Source organism: Schistosoma haematobium, chromosome 3, assembly GCF_000699445.3.
Source record: "Schistosoma haematobium chromosome 3, whole genome shotgun sequence".
Classification (NCBI taxonomy): domain Eukaryota; kingdom Metazoa; phylum Platyhelminthes; class Trematoda; order Strigeidida; family Schistosomatidae; genus Schistosoma; species Schistosoma haematobium.
The window spans coordinates 29,139,159-29,156,158 of NC_067198.1; the positions used below are offsets into that span (position 1 = coordinate 29,139,159).

A 17,000-nucleotide genomic window follows, 5' to 3' on the forward strand; every position below is an offset into this window, starting at 1 on the left:
TGCTGCCCAAATATGTAAAGGTTTTTACATCTTCCAAATCTTCTCCGTCAAGTGTGACTCGGTTGTTGCATGTTGTGTTGTATCGGAGAATTTTGCTTTTCCCTTTGTGTATGTTGAGACCTACTGCTGCTGAGGCTGCTACTACACTGGTCGTCTTCTCCTGCATTTGTTGTTGCGTTTGGGATAGAAAGGCCAGATCATCTGCGAAGTCTAGATCGTCTAACTGCATCCTAGATGTCCACTGTATCCCGTGTTGCCCTTCAGATGTTGACGTCTTCATGATCCAGTCGATCACCAGGAGAAAGAGAAAGGGTGAGAGTAAGCAACCTTGCCTGACACCGGTCTTTCCTTCGAACGACTTTGTCAACTCTCCTCCATGCACGATTTTGCAGTGTAATCCATCATATGAGTTCTGTATGATATTGACTATCTTCTGAGGCACGCCGTAGTGTCGAAGAAGTTTCCATAGTGTTGTTCTGTCCACGCTATCAAATGCATTTTCGTAATCAATGAAGTTGATGTAGAGTGATGAATTCCATTCAATTGATTGTTCCACAATGATCCGTAGAGTTGCGATTCGGTCTGTACACGATCTATCCTTACGGAATCCTGCCTGTTGGTCACGAAGTTGGGCGTCTACACAGTCCTTCATCCTGTTTAACAATACCCTGTTGAAGACTTTTCCCGGTATTGAGAGAAGAGTGATGCCTCTGTAGTTATCACACTTGCTGAAATCGCCTTTCTTCGGTATTTTGATCAGAAGTCCTTCTTTCCAATCTTTTGGTACTTGTTCCTCATCCCAAATCTTATTGAAGAGAATGTGGAGTATCCTTGCAGTTGCCGCTACGTCTGCTTTTAGTGCCTCTGCTGGGATGTTGTCCGGTCCTGCTGCTTTGCCACTCTTGATTTGTCTGATGGCCATGCTGATTTCTTCAATTGTTGGTGGGCCAACATTGATTGGGAGGTCCGTGGGTGCTGCTTCGATGTTGGGTGGGTTCAGTGGAGCTGGTCGATTCAAGAGTTCTTTGAAGTGTTCTACCCACCTGTTTCGTTGCTCTTCAATGTTGGTGATTACCTTGCCTTCTTTGCTTTTCACTGGTCGTTCTGGTTTGCGGCGATTTCCGGAGAGTTTCTTTATCGTGTCATACAATTGTCTCATATTTCCTTCTCTTGCAGCCTTTTCCGCCGCCGTTGCTAAATCTTCCACATATTTACGTTTGTCGTTTCTGATGCTCCTCTTCACTTGTTTGTTCATTTCTGTGTATTCAGCTTGTGTCTTGGCTTTTTCTGCTCTTGTTCGACTGGTATTGATTGCTGCCTTCTTGTTCCTCCTTTCTTGAATCTTATCGAGTGTATCAACAGTGATCCATTCCTTGTGATGGTGTTTCTTGTGACCCAGGACCTCATGACATGTTGAAGTGATTGCCTCTTTGATCCCCTTCCAGTTGCTCTCCACAGTAGTTCCTTCTCCATCGAGTAGATCATGAAAGGCCTGGAACTTGTTGCTGAGGTCTATCTTGAATTTATTGAGTTTGTTAGTATCCTGAAGAAAGGCCGTATTGAACTTTTGTGATATTTTCCGCCCCATTGTCCAGTGCTTCTTGAGTTTCAATTTCATCTTGGCGACCAGCAAGTGATGATCTGATGCTATATCAGCTCCTCTCTTGGTTCTCATGTCCTCCATCGTCCTCCTGAACTTTTTGTTGATGCAGATATGGTCGATTTGGTTTTGTGTAGAGTGATCCGGTGAAGTCCATGTGGTTTTGTGTATGCGTTTATGTGGGAATATGGTGCCGCCTATGACCAGTTTATTGAAGGCACATAGGTTTGCAAATCTCTCACCATTTTCGTTCCTTTCTCCCAGTCCGTGTCGTCCCATGATGTCTTCATATCCAGTGTTGTCCGTTCCAACCTTGGCATTGAAATCTCCCATCAGAATGGTCAGGTCCTTTGTTGGGCACTTCTCGATGATTGACTGCAGCCTATAGTAGAATTGATCTTTAGCTTCTTCATTGTAGTCGTTGGTAGGCGCATAGCATTAGATGATGTTCATTGAAATACCCTCTTTCTTTGTTTTGAACGAGGCTTTGATGATCCTTGGTCCATGAGATTTCCATCCTATAAGTGCATTTTGCACTTGTCTGGACAGCATCAATGCAACTCCTTGTGTATGTGGAGCATTTTCTTCTTCATGGCCGGAGTATAACAGGAACTCTCCTGTAGTTAGTCGTTGTTGTCCAACTTGTGTCCAATGTGTTTCACTGATCCCAAGTACCTCTAGGTTGTATCTTCTCATTTCTGTAGCAATTTGGAAGGCTCTCCCGGTGTCCCACATTGTACGAACATTCCATGTACCTAAATAAATGGTCGCTCTGGTTGTCAGAAGGGGCATCGGCCTCGTAACTTCCGAAGGAATTCGGCTTTCATCATGAGGCGTCGTAATTCTTCTAAATGAAGACCTTCTGACTCCCAGGGCAGAGTTTAAAAGGTTTGAATAATTTTTTCTGGTTAGCGTTTTTTTAGCGAGTTAGTTTTCTACGGGATGGGGACGCTAACCCCATGCCCAACCCTCCTCCCTTATCCGGGCTTGGGACCAGCAGTAGCCCCCGGAGGGACTCCAGGCGGAGTTTCACGTTTAAATGGTTGGTTCAAAAACTAGTTGCCTATATTTTCAGCTTCAACCATTAGTAACGTACTGAAATTATTTATTAATGTCAAGTAGATCCTCATACTGTGGTTCCTAACATAAGTCTACAGTTGTCGAACTGATACTGTTAAGGAAACAACACTTTGATGCAATGTTTGGCTCTTTTAGTCGTGAGGTTGCTTTTTTTCCAGTAAACTATCAATACTATTAAGTATCGATCAGAACGATGCTGAAGAAATATTGACGTGAGAACTTTACAAAAGAGTTGTCATAGCTGTTTATTCATCAAAATAATTGTAGTTTAGATTTAAGGTTGAGCAAATAATACATGATCATTTAGCAGTAAAAAGTATCATTTTGAATAGTTCTGATGAGTAGTAATTCAGTCTACACAAAACCGATAATAAATCACTTTCGTGATAATAGAACAGTGTACAAGAGGTCATCTGCCGATATCATTCAGTAGACCTAAATCTTTCTTCTGTTAGTCACTAATGGAATCAGCTGCTTTGGGGCTTCATTGAAGTGTGTCAAACAAATGGATATAATATTACAAAATTAGCTTAGGAAATAAGACTATCCTAACATATATGAAAAGCATTTCGGAAATCGTTGAAAGGAATTTGAAGGATTTCTGTATCAATATATCTCATAATCCTACACAATTAGTTTTATTTTATACAGAATAAAAAAATAACTAAATGAGAGAACGAGTGGGTCATCATCTACATATTAAATCGCATCAGCTGAAAGCACTGTATTAAAATAATGAGACACCCTGTTTATCTATGAATGTATGAGCATTAACCAGGAATAAAACCGCACTGGATGTTGTCTGACTCCGGTCCTCACTTGGAATGGGTCTGTCAGCTGTCCTCCATGCACGACCTTGCACTGTAGTCCATCATATGGGCTCCGGATAATATTGACAACCTTCTCAGGAACTCCGTAGTGTCGAAGAAGTTTCCATAATGTCCTCCTATCTACACTGTCAAATGCCTTTTCATAATCAATGAAGTTGATGTACAGTGACGAGTTCCACTCAACTGATTATTCGACGATGATCCGTAGTGTCGCAATTTGGTCTGTGCACGACCGATCCTTACGGAATCCAGTTTGTTGATCTCGAAGTTGGGCGTCTACTGCGTCTTTCATCCGGTTCAGCAACACTCAGTTAAAAACTTTCCCTGGTATTGACGGTAGTGAAATGCCTCTGTAGTTTTAACATTTGCTCAGATTTCCTTTCTTTGGTATCTTGATGATGTGTCCTTCTCTCCAGTCCATCGGGACTTTTTCCTCCTCCCAAATCTTTTTGAATAGAATGTGAAGCATGCTTGTAGTTACTTCGACGTCTGACTTCGGTGCTTCAGCTGGTATGTTGTCGGGTCCTGCTGCTTTTCAGCTCTTGATTTGTCTAATGGTCATTCCGATTTCTTCCGCCGTTAGTGGATTGACATCTATAGGAAGATCTGTGTGTGCTGCTTCGATGTCCGGTGGATTCATTGGAGCCGACCTATTCAGGAGTTCCTCGAAGTATTCTACCCATCTGTTCCGTTGTTGTTGAATTTCAGTGATTGGCTTGCCTTCTTTGCCTTTGACCGGTCTCTCTGGTTTACTATATTTCCCTGCTAGTTTCTTCGTTGTATCGTGAAGCTGTTTCATATTTCCTTCCCTTGCAGCTTTTTCTGCCGTCGTTGCTAGTTCTTCCACGTATTTCTGCTTGTCGGCTCTAATGCTCTTCTTCCTTGCTTGTTTGATTCTATGTATTCAGCTTGTGCTTGGATTTTTTCTGCTCGTGTTCGGCTGTTGTTAATTGCTGCCTTCTTGTTCTTCCTTTCTTTGATCTTGTCCAGTGTTTTTATAGAGATTCATTCCTTATGATGATGCTTCTTTAGACCCAGAACCTCTTGACATGTTGAAGTTAATGCTTCTTTGATACCTTTCCAGTTGTCCTCCATAGTAGTTTTTTCTTCCTTCAGTAGATCCTGTAAGGCTTGAAACCTGCTGTTGAGAGCCATCTTGAATTCATTGAGTTTGTCAGTAACTCGAAAGAAGGCTATATTGAACCTTTGTATTGCTGTTTGTCCACTTGTCCAGTTCTTCTTTAGCTTCATTTTAAAATTGGCCACAACTAGGTGATGATCTGAAGCTATGGCAGCTCTTCTCCTGGTTCTCACATTTTCCATTGTCCTCCGGAATTTTTTATTGATGCGAATATGATCTATCTGGTTCTCTGTAGTGTGGTCCGGTGAGATCCATGTAGCTTTGTGTATACGTTTGTGTGGAAATATTGTGACGCCTATGACCAATTTGTTGAATGCACACAGATTTGCAAATCTTTCTCCATTTTCGTTTCTCTCACCCGGTCCATGTCGTCCCATGATATCTTCATATCCGGTGTTGTCTATTCCAACTTTGGCATTTAGATCTCCCATTAGAATGGTGAGGTCCTTTCTTGGGCACTTCTCTATGATTGATTGCAGCCGCTCGTAGAATTGATCTTTAATGTCGTCGTTGCTATCATTGGTGGGTGCATAACATTGGATAATATTCATTGTGATCCCCTCCTTCTTTGTTTTGAATGATGCTTTGATGATTCTGGATCCGTGAGATCCCCATCCTACAAGTGCATTTCGTGCTACTTTGGACAGCATTAGAGCGACTCCCTGAATGTGTGGAGCATTTTCCTCTTCGTGACCGGAGTATAGCAGCATCTCTCCCGTATTTAGCCTTTGTTGTCCAGCTTGGGTCCAATTGGTTTCACTGATTCCCAGTACTGCTAAGTTGTATCTCCTCATTTCCTTTGCTATTTTACTGGTCTTCCCGGTCTTCCACATTGTTCGGACGTTTCATGTACCTATAAAAATGTTTGCTCTGGTTGTTAGAAGGGGCATCGGCCTCGTGGCTTCGGAAGGAACTCGGCTTTCACCATGAAGCGTCATAATTCTTCTAAATGAAGACCTTCTAACTCTCAGGGTAGAGTTTAAATGGTATGAATAATTTTTTCTGGTTAGCGTTTTTTTGGCGAGTTAGTTTTCTACGGGGGGGACGCTAACCCCCTACCTAACCCTCCTCCTTTACCCGGTCTTGGGACAGGCAGTAACTCTAGAAGATCTACAGTCGGAGTTCTCAATTTCCCAGTTATACTATGATTAACAAATCGAGTGGAAGATGATAATGATTTGCCTTCATACTCGATAAGATTATAGAGAAGAAATGGAAAATTCAGAAAGGATGTTTAAGCTGTAGAATTAACAATTATGATGTGATTTACTTTGTATTGTTTGTTTGAATCTTCTCATTGATGTTTAAGTCTCTAATTGATCAGTCTATTATTAGCATATGTGCATCCTGTGAGGATTACCTTGATATTGCCTTAAGTCACAAGCATTATAAGCAAAGATTCAAACAAACAATACAAAATAAATTTAAACTTCACTCCATTGCGCAAATTGATGACTATCATGACTCAGTGGTTAAATGGATAGCGCGACGGCGTTTGAAGCAAACGGTACTGAGTTCGAGTTCCTGAGTAAACATAAACTCTGAGATGCAGGTACGTTTATCTGACAAGTCTTAAATAGGACGAAACGCGCGTCCCGGATTTCACTGCTAGCCACCATCCATCTTTGCTAATTATGATATGAAGTTATGACAACCATAACTTAATTTACATGTTAAAAATATGACTTAATTGTACTTCATCGATAAGTTGATTTAAACTCTGGGTTTATAATTTATGTAATCATAAGAAATATTATTAGATATCTCAAAGTTCCATAGAAATGTGAACTATATTTTACAAAATAATATAACTTACGCGGAGTAGTTGTTTTCACAATTTCGGTACAACTTTGTGGTCCTTCGGAAATGATACATTCTTTGTTTCTGAAGTTTGCGCTGTGATAAAACTTTCCTACGTTTGTATTTTTTGGCGACACTTTTAAAGATCCTATAGATATAAGTGTGTACGTAAAGTAAAAACCTGACCAATAAAATCTTTTGGTAAATATTTATTCTTTACAAATCGAAAATAATTAAGGGTTGAAGTTAGGTTCTGGGTTCGGATCCCGCGGGGTGCGGGATCGTGGGCGCGCACTGCTGAGGAGCCCCATACCAGGACGAAACGGCCGTCCAGTGCTTCCAGGTTTTCCATGGTGGTCTAGCTTCAATTGACTCATGATTTCAACCAGTGAGGAACTGCTTATCTCAACATTCGTGAAAAAGCACGAATATTGGTTGGATTGTAAATACAACAATTTTTTACAATTATTAGTAGGCGCAGGAAAAACTATATACATTCAGACTACTCTTGTGTTTTTAAGTGTCTCTTTCCATTATATTTAAGTTCATTATCAAATCATTTAACACACTGAACACAACACTTGGGTCATAAAATTGACTTCAGTCATAATTGTGAAATTTGATCACCAAGTTCAATGACGAATATAAGCATGATTACCAAAACTTGATTTAAACTTTCTATGTCAAATAGGTCACTGGGAAAAAACTATAGGATGTTGGTTGATTATATCTGTAAAAACTATAATGATGAACCAAATACATAGCGGTACACGAATATTGTTAATTGTAAGATGTATTCATACGTTTGACTGTCAAATAGAATCAGATAATAATTTGGAGTTAGTTACAAATTAGTTAGAATTATACGTTGTAATAATCTGAGAATTCCATACTGTGATGAAAAGGCCATTCAGTGCTTCCAGCTTTTCAGTACTGGTCTAACTTAGATCAGTTCATGACTTCTACGAAATCCAACAAACTCCCCAACTCCATACCGAAAAATAATATCATCTTAAAATTAGCAATCGTATTATATCGATTACTAAGTCTCATTCATAATTAATATCAAATAATGATCATTTTACATTTAGAACAGATAGTTACCTGAAGTCAACTGTTCACTACTTGGGTTAGAGCGAACGGACAACATACCGATCATTTGATGTCCAAGTATGTAATAGAATAAGATAGCAAAATAAAACTTCATAATTAGTTTCTTATAAAGGTGTTTTCTTTTTCAGTAAATATGGGTATCCTTTAGTCACCTATTTGGGAATAACGAGGAATAAGTGAAAAAAGATAGAAATGGTTTAATTTATTCAAACAAATACGTGTTAAATACATCAAAATTTAATGTAATGTCAAAATTTATAGCAACATTATATGAACCCAATTTAATGTTATTAAATTTTTCTTTTATATTTAATTTCATGACAAAGGAATAGACTAATATTTTAATATTGCTCTATCCATTTTCAGTATCGGGTTGTGGAGATATTACGTTTTTTATTGAGATCATGAACTGATTGATGTTAGACCACCATTGAAGACTTGGAAGCACTGGACGGCCGTTTCGTCCTATTGTAGGACTCCTCAACAGTGCGCATCCACAATCCATGTTATTTGTCATATATTGTTCTCCTAGAATTATAGGTCCCTATTATAATATCGATTGTGAAAAAGATTAGCTATTCATGACTCGTTTATATTATTCAATGCAGTTCATTCTTTTTTATTGTATAAATTTTATATATATTTCTTTAATAATATAGTGTGATTGTTCTCTATAGTACTAACTTAAATAGTAATGCTTTAAAAATAAAGGAAGAATTGATCAATGCATGATTATCTCATAGCTAATAATGTAATACTTAAATATAAATATGATTGTACATGATTGTAAATGAATCCATTATAAACATAGCGGCCTGCTTGAATCTCTGGGCTACCTGTTTCTGCCATCTAAATATTTCAACAAGTCATCTGTTTTTTATTTTGTTTTAATACCTCATTATGTCTATTAATCGTATACCCTATACAGGTGCGTTTATGAAAAGTTTACAACCTTTCGCTGCACAAATTACAAAAATGTACAATAAGAGACATCGTGGTGGTTGATAGTGTGTACTGAAGAGAATGAACATTAATCGTATGACGATTCCCGAGCCGCTATATTTTAACTGTCAATCACTAATTAATAAGGTGGACTATCTTTAGTTCTTATAAAGTCAAAACATGTATCATAATTATGGTGTCATCACAATTCAGGAATCTTGAAAAAAATTGTTTAAATGAATTAATTGTTCTATGATTTAATCGGTATTTCCAAATGTTAAAAAACCTATTGATCAATAGCATAATTCTCAATAAACTGATAATTAGGTTAATGAAAATCATAGTGATTTAATTAATTAATTAATTAATATTCATGGCAGTTCTTCATTCTTAAATAACAAAATACAATACCTTGAATGTTCTACATTTATTTTGCTTTACAATGTCTTACAGTTAGTTATACTATAATAAAGTTATAATTATATATTTCAAGCAAGTAATTAATAATATATATGATTCCTATTATTCATATTACCTTTCTTGTATTTACTTTTAAACTTGCATTCCTAATACTGTTGGATAATATTATTTAAGTTGGAATTCCTGGTACTTTCAGGCTATCTCTTTCAAAATTTATTCTTTACACTGTAACTAATACTTAAAAAATTGATTTTTATGATGATCTAGAATCAACTTCTAATAGAAGGTATTTAAAAATAGGTCAAATAATTTTTGTTCATCAAGGTGTTTTTGTTTATCATTATTATAATACGAATAGTCTGTCTAGTAGGGTAAGTGAATGTTGGTGATATCGACTCAAAGAAAAATAAGTAGATGTTATTTTCCAGAACAGAACAACATTATAAACAAACATACATTCACTCTTTTGGCAAGAGAGTGGAAGTTACAAACTTTTGAATACTTTAATGTCTAGTTATTAGTTTCACTACTTAGTTAATCACTAAATCCGTTAAATCCACAAGGTTAGTTATTTAAGCGGAAATTAGTTTTCTGATTAATCACCAGCTGTAAATGTGATTAAATTAGTTACGTTATGATATGTACTGCATCTTTCTCTGACAATTGAGTTAAAATGTATCATGATATGTTCATTTCTTTGATAAGCTGAATTTAGAAAGTATGTTTAAATATGTCACAGATTAACATCGAATAAATATGTTTCACTTAAATGAGCCGTTACAAATTTCCCAATCGCCTTTTAACTAATTACAATCACTGACACTGAACTCTTATACGTAACTATGTTCCGATATCCATTCAAAAGGTAGGGGAATTCAAAAGAGTGCACATTCATAGGGGCGAGATTCAAAAAGGCGCATAATAATAAATGTGAGCATTGAAAGGGTGAATAACACTCTCAGTGATGTGAAATATATTTGATTTCCGGTTTATCCCTCTGCCCTATGACCAACGAAATATAGTTTTATAAACGTCTAGTGGGGAGTCTGCTTTCAACAAATACTGTAATTCTTTGATTTTGGTAACCAACTGTTATCCATATTACCTTAGTCATGTTATCTCGTTCGTCTATTTCAACCAACTGTGGGATAGTCCTTTTAGAGGGATGTTTGAAAAAAAATGCTAAAGACATCCTTTTCTTTATAATGAGAAAGATATACACGGTATACTTCATTACATGTATTCCCAAAAGCTATGTCCTTTGTGCTCTCCAGCGAAAGTTATATTCTGTCAATTACTGACGTACGTGGTAATAAAAGTCAAATGACCAGGTTTTATTTAATATTACGTAGATGAATAAGTAATGAACACGTCCCACCCATCCATTACACTGTTTTTCTAGGAAGGTCTTCCGAAATAGAGGGTAAATCGAACATATTTCACAACATTAAAAAGGTTATTCCTCCTTTTAGTGCTCGACAACCGCCCTCATTAATGTGCACTCTGGGTGCCTCTTTCCCACTCCATTTTAATAGTCGTCCCTATTGGTGTAAACCCTACATTCCACTTAAAATCGAATTCAATTCTTTATCTTATTTTACTGTTATTAGCACAAATGTATCATTACTTCATTATTACTATTATTGGTATTTATATTGTTATTACTATTATCCATACAACAGTTCTTGTTCTTCTTATTTTAATCTAATATTATGAATCATAACTTGAAGAAAATTGCGAAATCGACTACGATGCTAGGACGAGTAAAGCTCATAAAGTTAGTCTGAATGACTAAAAATTTTATTATCCGTGATTAGAAGCACCTAACTGTCAGTTACTTTTTGTTGATGCAATGACTCAATTATTAAAATAATACGTATATAGTAATATATACTCTAATTAAAACCTCTATTAAGATTATACGCCGTAAGAACATTAATTTTCACTAATCACTAATAAGATTGATGTAATTCAAACATTTTATAAGTAACTGACTACTCGTTCTAGTTCCAGTTCAGAAGTACAAAAGAGGACTAATTCAAAATAATTAAATGATAGCCAAAAATTGGTTAATGGTAGCTAAAGTAATCAGTTACTTTCCTAGTGAACTAACTTTAAAGATAACAAAAATACAATGAGCACTTTAGATTACTCCATTCATCAAGTAAAAAAAAAAATCGTACATAAGTAATCTCAATGTCGGTATCATATTCTGTTGTTCAAATATTAAATGAACAAAAGATGGAATATTCTCTTAATGATTTCTTAACTTTAATGAAGTATAGTCAATTTAATCGTTTAAGAATGTCATCAAAAGCTGTTTATCATCATGATGATGCTTTATTGAATTTGATGAAATCAAGCACAATTTCAACTAAGCTATGCATTGAAGTTAATACAACAAACTAATAATTGAATTTGAATGATACAACATCATTGTATGCATTGCATAATAAAGATAGAAATTTAATAAACTTTAACAATTAATATATGCATAATTTACTAAATAATCTACTAAACTCATATTCTTCTACCATCTAATTCATTTTTAGAAAACTTTCAATCATGTTTACTTTCTATTAAGATGTTTTGTATATATGATTTTAGTAGAAATAAGTAATTTTTATACTGATTAGTAAATTCTAAAGTTGGTTCAATTTAGTGAAATGATTTGATGAATTTGAATTCAGGGATTTATTGTTACCTATTCATTTCGTATATCATCATACTTATATTTCTTTGTTATTGTATTCCTTTAAAATATTGATTTTGTTCCGCTTTGAAATTGATCAAATGATATATAACATTTGGATCTTAATATATTTAATGTAAGAACATTGATTTGTGAAAGAAATCACTGATAGGTATTTTATGTCTTTATACTCAAACTAAAATAAACAGTTGAATGAAACTTAATCAACTAACTTTTGTCATCAGAAATTCTTTTTTTTTAATTTTATTTTATCAATGTAGATATTTTTTCCAAGGTCAGGATTTTCAATACAAATGTCAAGGCAGTTCTACTGTATGAGGCGGAAACCTGGAGAACTAGGAAAGCTATCATCTAGAAGATACAGGTGTTTATTAACAGTTGTCTACGCAAAATACTTCGGATCCGTTGACCGGACACTATTAGCAGTAACCTACTCTGGGAGAGAACAAACCAGATCATAGCGGAGGAAGAAATCAGGAAGTAGCGCTGGAAGTGGATAGGACACACATTGAGGAAAGCACCCAACTGCGTCACAAGACAAGCCCTCACATGGAATCCTCAAGGCCAAAGGAAAAGAGGAAGACCAAAGAACACACTACGCCGGGAAATGGAAATAGAGATGAGACAAATGAACAAGAATTGGATGGAATTAGAAAGAAAGGCATAGGATGGAGTGGGTTGGAGAATGCTGGTCTGCGGCCTATGCTCCATTAGGAGTAACAGGTGTAAGTAAGTAAAATATTTTTTCAACTGTCATAAGACTTGATAGTTAGATAGATAGAATTAAAATTATTAACTCCAAAAAAAGAAAAGAAAAAATAATTTTATCTGTAAACATGCATAAAATTCATGATAAATTTGATAAACTTCAATTAAAAAAAGACACCATAGTTTAATATAATTTTTCATTGAATATTCCGAAAAAAACGCCTTGACAACAACAGAAATATCTACTAATTTCTTTTTAGAAACACTATCAATACATATTGTGAACTGTATTGATTTTTAGAAATAAATACACATTTATCATTAAAAAATAAAACAAAACCAAAAAATTATCTCACTTGGTAACAAAGATTTCTTTTAATCTGTTGTATTAAATTAATAAACCAGAAAATCTTTTTTCTTATTACTTGTAAATAACAAAATACTGAATGGTAAAGATGAAGCATGTTGACTTTTTATATTTCATATGTTGCTAATAAGCTTAAGTTTGTGATTGGACTAAATTAATTGTCTACTAATATATCTGAGTTGAAAAGGTGAGATGTTAATTATACTTTGTTTATTAATTTTCATCAAAAAAATAATAATAAAAGAAGATACCTAAACTTAATTCACTAATTAACATTGTTTATTTGTTAATATCAAGTGATTCTAATGATAGAATTCATGTGATTTAGATCTAATATTATTTAAGTAGTATTTTTTTATTATCAAAGTTTATTATTTTTGTTTTTAAAGTACTTATAACTGGCTCATTGATAAACTGGATGGAACTAAAGAATTTCGATGAGATTAGTAACGTCTGGTTAATAATTGGCATTATATAAAAATAAAATTCATTAATTAATTCATAAAGAAATAGTTTGGTTTTTCTAAATTAAAACTTGGCATAATTTAGGATAAGAAGATAAGTCCATAAAGAAATAAACATAATATTGACCTAGAAAACTCATTTAAAATATCACCAGTTTATTTTCGAAATATGAATCATAATATTTTGGTGATAATTTCTGCTTCGATAAAATGTTTAGATTATATTTAGACAACTTCAATCTTCATTTGTTGAAGAGTATTCACAGATGAAATAATTCAAGTGACAATTTTACAGTCTTATTCATTTTGTCTTTCACAGAAAAAATTTACTGAAAAAATTATTCTAAAATATTTTCAGGAATGGTATTTTGTTGAAACTGTAGTAATTTAATAGTTGAATTCATGGGTCTATTAAAGATAGATCACCATGGAAAATCTGGAAGCACTGGACAACCGTTTCATCTTGACATCCTGAGCATCTAGAATCCCGCCCGCGGGATTCAAACCCACGACCTTAGGTTTCGCGTGCGAACTCTTAACCTTTAGACCACTGAACTGGGCAGCATCCAATGGTGTTAATGATTAACTTCAACCAATCCATGAAATCACGCTATCGTCCACTGTTGTCTTCAGTGAGTCACTGCTTCACAACAGACATGGTTGAACTGCACTGGTCACGGCTTCTCACTAAAACTCCAGAAAATACATCTTGAAGCCAGTCGCTAGTAAGCACGTGATGATTATTATCAGAAACGGGGTTTTGTGGAGATTGTAGTGATTTAATAGTTGAATTCATGAGTCAACTAAAGCTAGATCACTAGATAAAACATGGTTAAGCGTTTGAGCGCGAGATCGTGTGTCATGGGTTTGAATCCCGCGAGCGGGATTGTAGATGCGCACCGTCTAGTGCTTCCAGGTTTCCTATGGGTGTCTAACCTTAATTGACTCATGAATTCAACCATTAAATTCCTAAAATATTACCTTGTCAGATCTTTTGGGACACTTCAAAACTAAAGTTTTACTTGATCTAAAATGGGTGAATAATCATAATCACAAATACATGTCACATCGATCTCAATTGGTGTACATGAATTTTCAGTGTAATTAGTGATTCGTAGCATTGTCCGATATCTGTCGATTCATTTCGATGTGTTTGAATTGTTTAATGTTCTGGCTTTTCATTTTGTAGTGAAGTTTATTTCAAGACATTTAGCTGAATTTCGCTATGTGACACAAAACCCTCCATTATCCCTTTTAAAACTTATTATATACTAATGTTTTCAACAACTCATTCACGGGGAAGAAGTATACTGAAACTTGGCATCTGTGTGAAACGTAAAATTAATTAGAACAGTAGAGTCTAAAGGCCGTACGAATTTCGACAAATGTTCTGATTGAACGCTTGATTCGGTTTCCTAAGCTCTTCTAGTAACCCCCAGACTAAATCTTTACAGCAACTTGAACACGAGAGAAAAGATGTGAAATATGGAAAGAACGCTTTACTTCAAAGTTAGTTTATCTACAGAAAATCGAGGGTGCTTCTAGCATTTTAGATGATCTTTGACTTTTGGAAGGTCCTGAAAGCCTTCTAAATATAGTATCAAGATAGGTAATCATCCAGTCAGAAGTGTGGCATGTGACTTTTCACTTTCTAGATGTCTTAGGGAAGCATCTATTGAATGCTGATTAGATAAGATGTTTTCCATCGTTCTCAGGGTGCTACTGGGCTTTTTTGAGGGATTTTCTGGGTCTCCCCAACAATTTTGTTGTCACATTTGGTATACCGAGTGATAGTCAAATTTCAAGCTGAATGGATAAATAAAACGATAGAACTGGACAAAAATATGCACATTTTGAAAAGGGTTCAAATCACCAACATTATAATTGATAATTAAAATAAATTAACAAAATAAGCAAGTTAAAAAAGGAATTGTTTCAAGAGCGATCTATGTAGTTTGTGCAAATACTATATCATTAAGCGAATGGTGAGTAGTAAAGAGTAACTGAAATTTCAGTGACTTTTAAGAAATTGAGTAAGTACAATAACTTGTAGGCGTTCGGTAGATTATTTCTGATATTTATGTTATCTCATTAGTTTACTACAGGTATATAATTATTTCTATTATTAAAAACACAACAGTTATTTCATATTAAAAGGTTCATAATAAGTATACATAAAAATTTATTCTGGTACAAGTAACAATTATAAAGTTAGAATATCGCAAGAGGGACAATAAGCCGATTTCTTTGTAATCTCATATGTCCATATATGAAGATTTTCTATAAGACGATGAAATTTCAGGTTAAAAGAGTAAAACCAATGTCTAAGATGAACTTCCAAATCATTTGATAACTTCAAAATACTTGAAAAAATGTAATAGTCCAAGTTCAACATAAACGTGGGTGGAGTTAAACTGACTTTAGTGAGACAGAAGTTCAATAGAGAATCACAGTACTAAAAAAAATTAAGAGAACTATCTTCCCCCTCCTTTAAAGATTATTGATCATTTAATGATAGCTAAAATCTAATCACTAGCCACATTATTATCTCACTTACATACTTTATGTTTATAAGCATCAACATAGTCTTATTTAATTATTTTAAATTAATTGGTTAAAAAAAATTATCCTTCATTATGATCATCACATAAATACAAATGAGCTATTTTTATTCTATTTAAGGTTTCCGGTATTAAGAAAATATAGGTCATTAAAATAGTGGATAATTTCACTCTTTCTATTTTCGATGTAATTTAATAAAACTAATGAATACAATGGTGAATATTATAACTAGTGGTCGATGAATGGTGACTAGTAGTGGAACCCAGAATGCATGTCTCATCTTATTTGGGACTCGTTAACCGGATTTATGTGATGATTAGAAGTATTTGAATTATTGTACGAACTAGGAATCCAAGAAATAGTGCAGTTTATGGCACGTAGAACTAGGTGAGTACAAACAAACGCATTATATTTAGAATTCAAAACCAAGCAGTCATCAAGTACAAAAGAATCATTAGTTCATACAAACACCACACTGTACCTGAAACTTAGAGTTGATTTTCACTCTGGGACTCGAAAGAGATCAATCAACTACAGTTCTAAACATCAATGGGAAGATTCAACTAACAAATACAAAGGAGTTAAAGTGTTATGTTTGACGCGATTACAAGTTCACCTAGTCGGAGAATGGAACAAAGACTCTGCGATAAAAGATCAATAAGCTAGCTATTCTGACGCGTCCCAGCCCCGCTAGCTAGAGAGAGGTCCAAGTTCGAAACGGGGAAATATATTCCGCAAGCAGCCAGAAGCACGAGCAACAACAGCAGGCACAAAGCAACGTATATATGCAGCATAAAATTTTCCTTGGGAAGAGTTACAAAATAACATACTAAAATATACAACGAACCAATAGCGTTTAAAATCCTTCCAAGTAGGAAATACGACATGAAGGTGAAAATGAGCGCTTTTGGCACGAAAACAAGAAATTAAAGTTTTTAAAGTAAAATTACAGAAATAAGGTTGTATCTCTTCATTTCTGCAGCAATTTGGAAGACTCTCCCTGTCTCCCACATTGTACGAGCATTCCATGTACCTAAATTATTGGTTGCTCTTGTTGTCAGAAAGGACATCAGCCTCGTGACTTCGGAAAGAACTCGGCTTTCATCGTGAGACGTCGTAACTCTTTTAAATGGAAACCTTCTAACTCCCAGGGTGGAGTTTAGATGGTTTGAACTATTTTTTCTGGTTAGCGTTTTTTTAGAGAGTTAGTTTTCTACGGGATGGAGTTGCTAACCCCATAACCAACCCTCCTCCTTTATC

At 35.0% G+C, this 17,000-nt stretch overlaps 1 protein-coding gene across 2 annotated transcripts in view; it reads right to left on the bottom strand.

Moving 5' to 3' along the window:
* Positions 1-17,000, bottom strand: part of A1CF_1 (APOB1 complementation factor) — a 57,470-nt gene that overhangs the window by 6,968 nt on the left and 33,502 nt on the right. The window contains exons 1-3 of one of the 2 annotated variants that reach the window (XM_051213532.1): positions 12,704-12,937; positions 7,556-7,716; positions 6,468-6,599 (exon numbers count right to left, since the gene is read on the bottom strand). In XM_051213532.1, coding sequence (XP_051069520.1) covers positions 6,468-6,599; positions 7,556-7,658 — 235 coding nt within the window. In that variant the 5' untranslated portion in view covers positions 7,659-7,716; positions 12,704-12,937. Of the gene's footprint in view, positions 1-6,467; positions 6,600-7,555; positions 7,717-9,529; positions 9,632-12,703; positions 12,938-17,000 lie in introns of those variants that run through there. The other variant, XM_051213533.1, reaches the window with a different exon arrangement.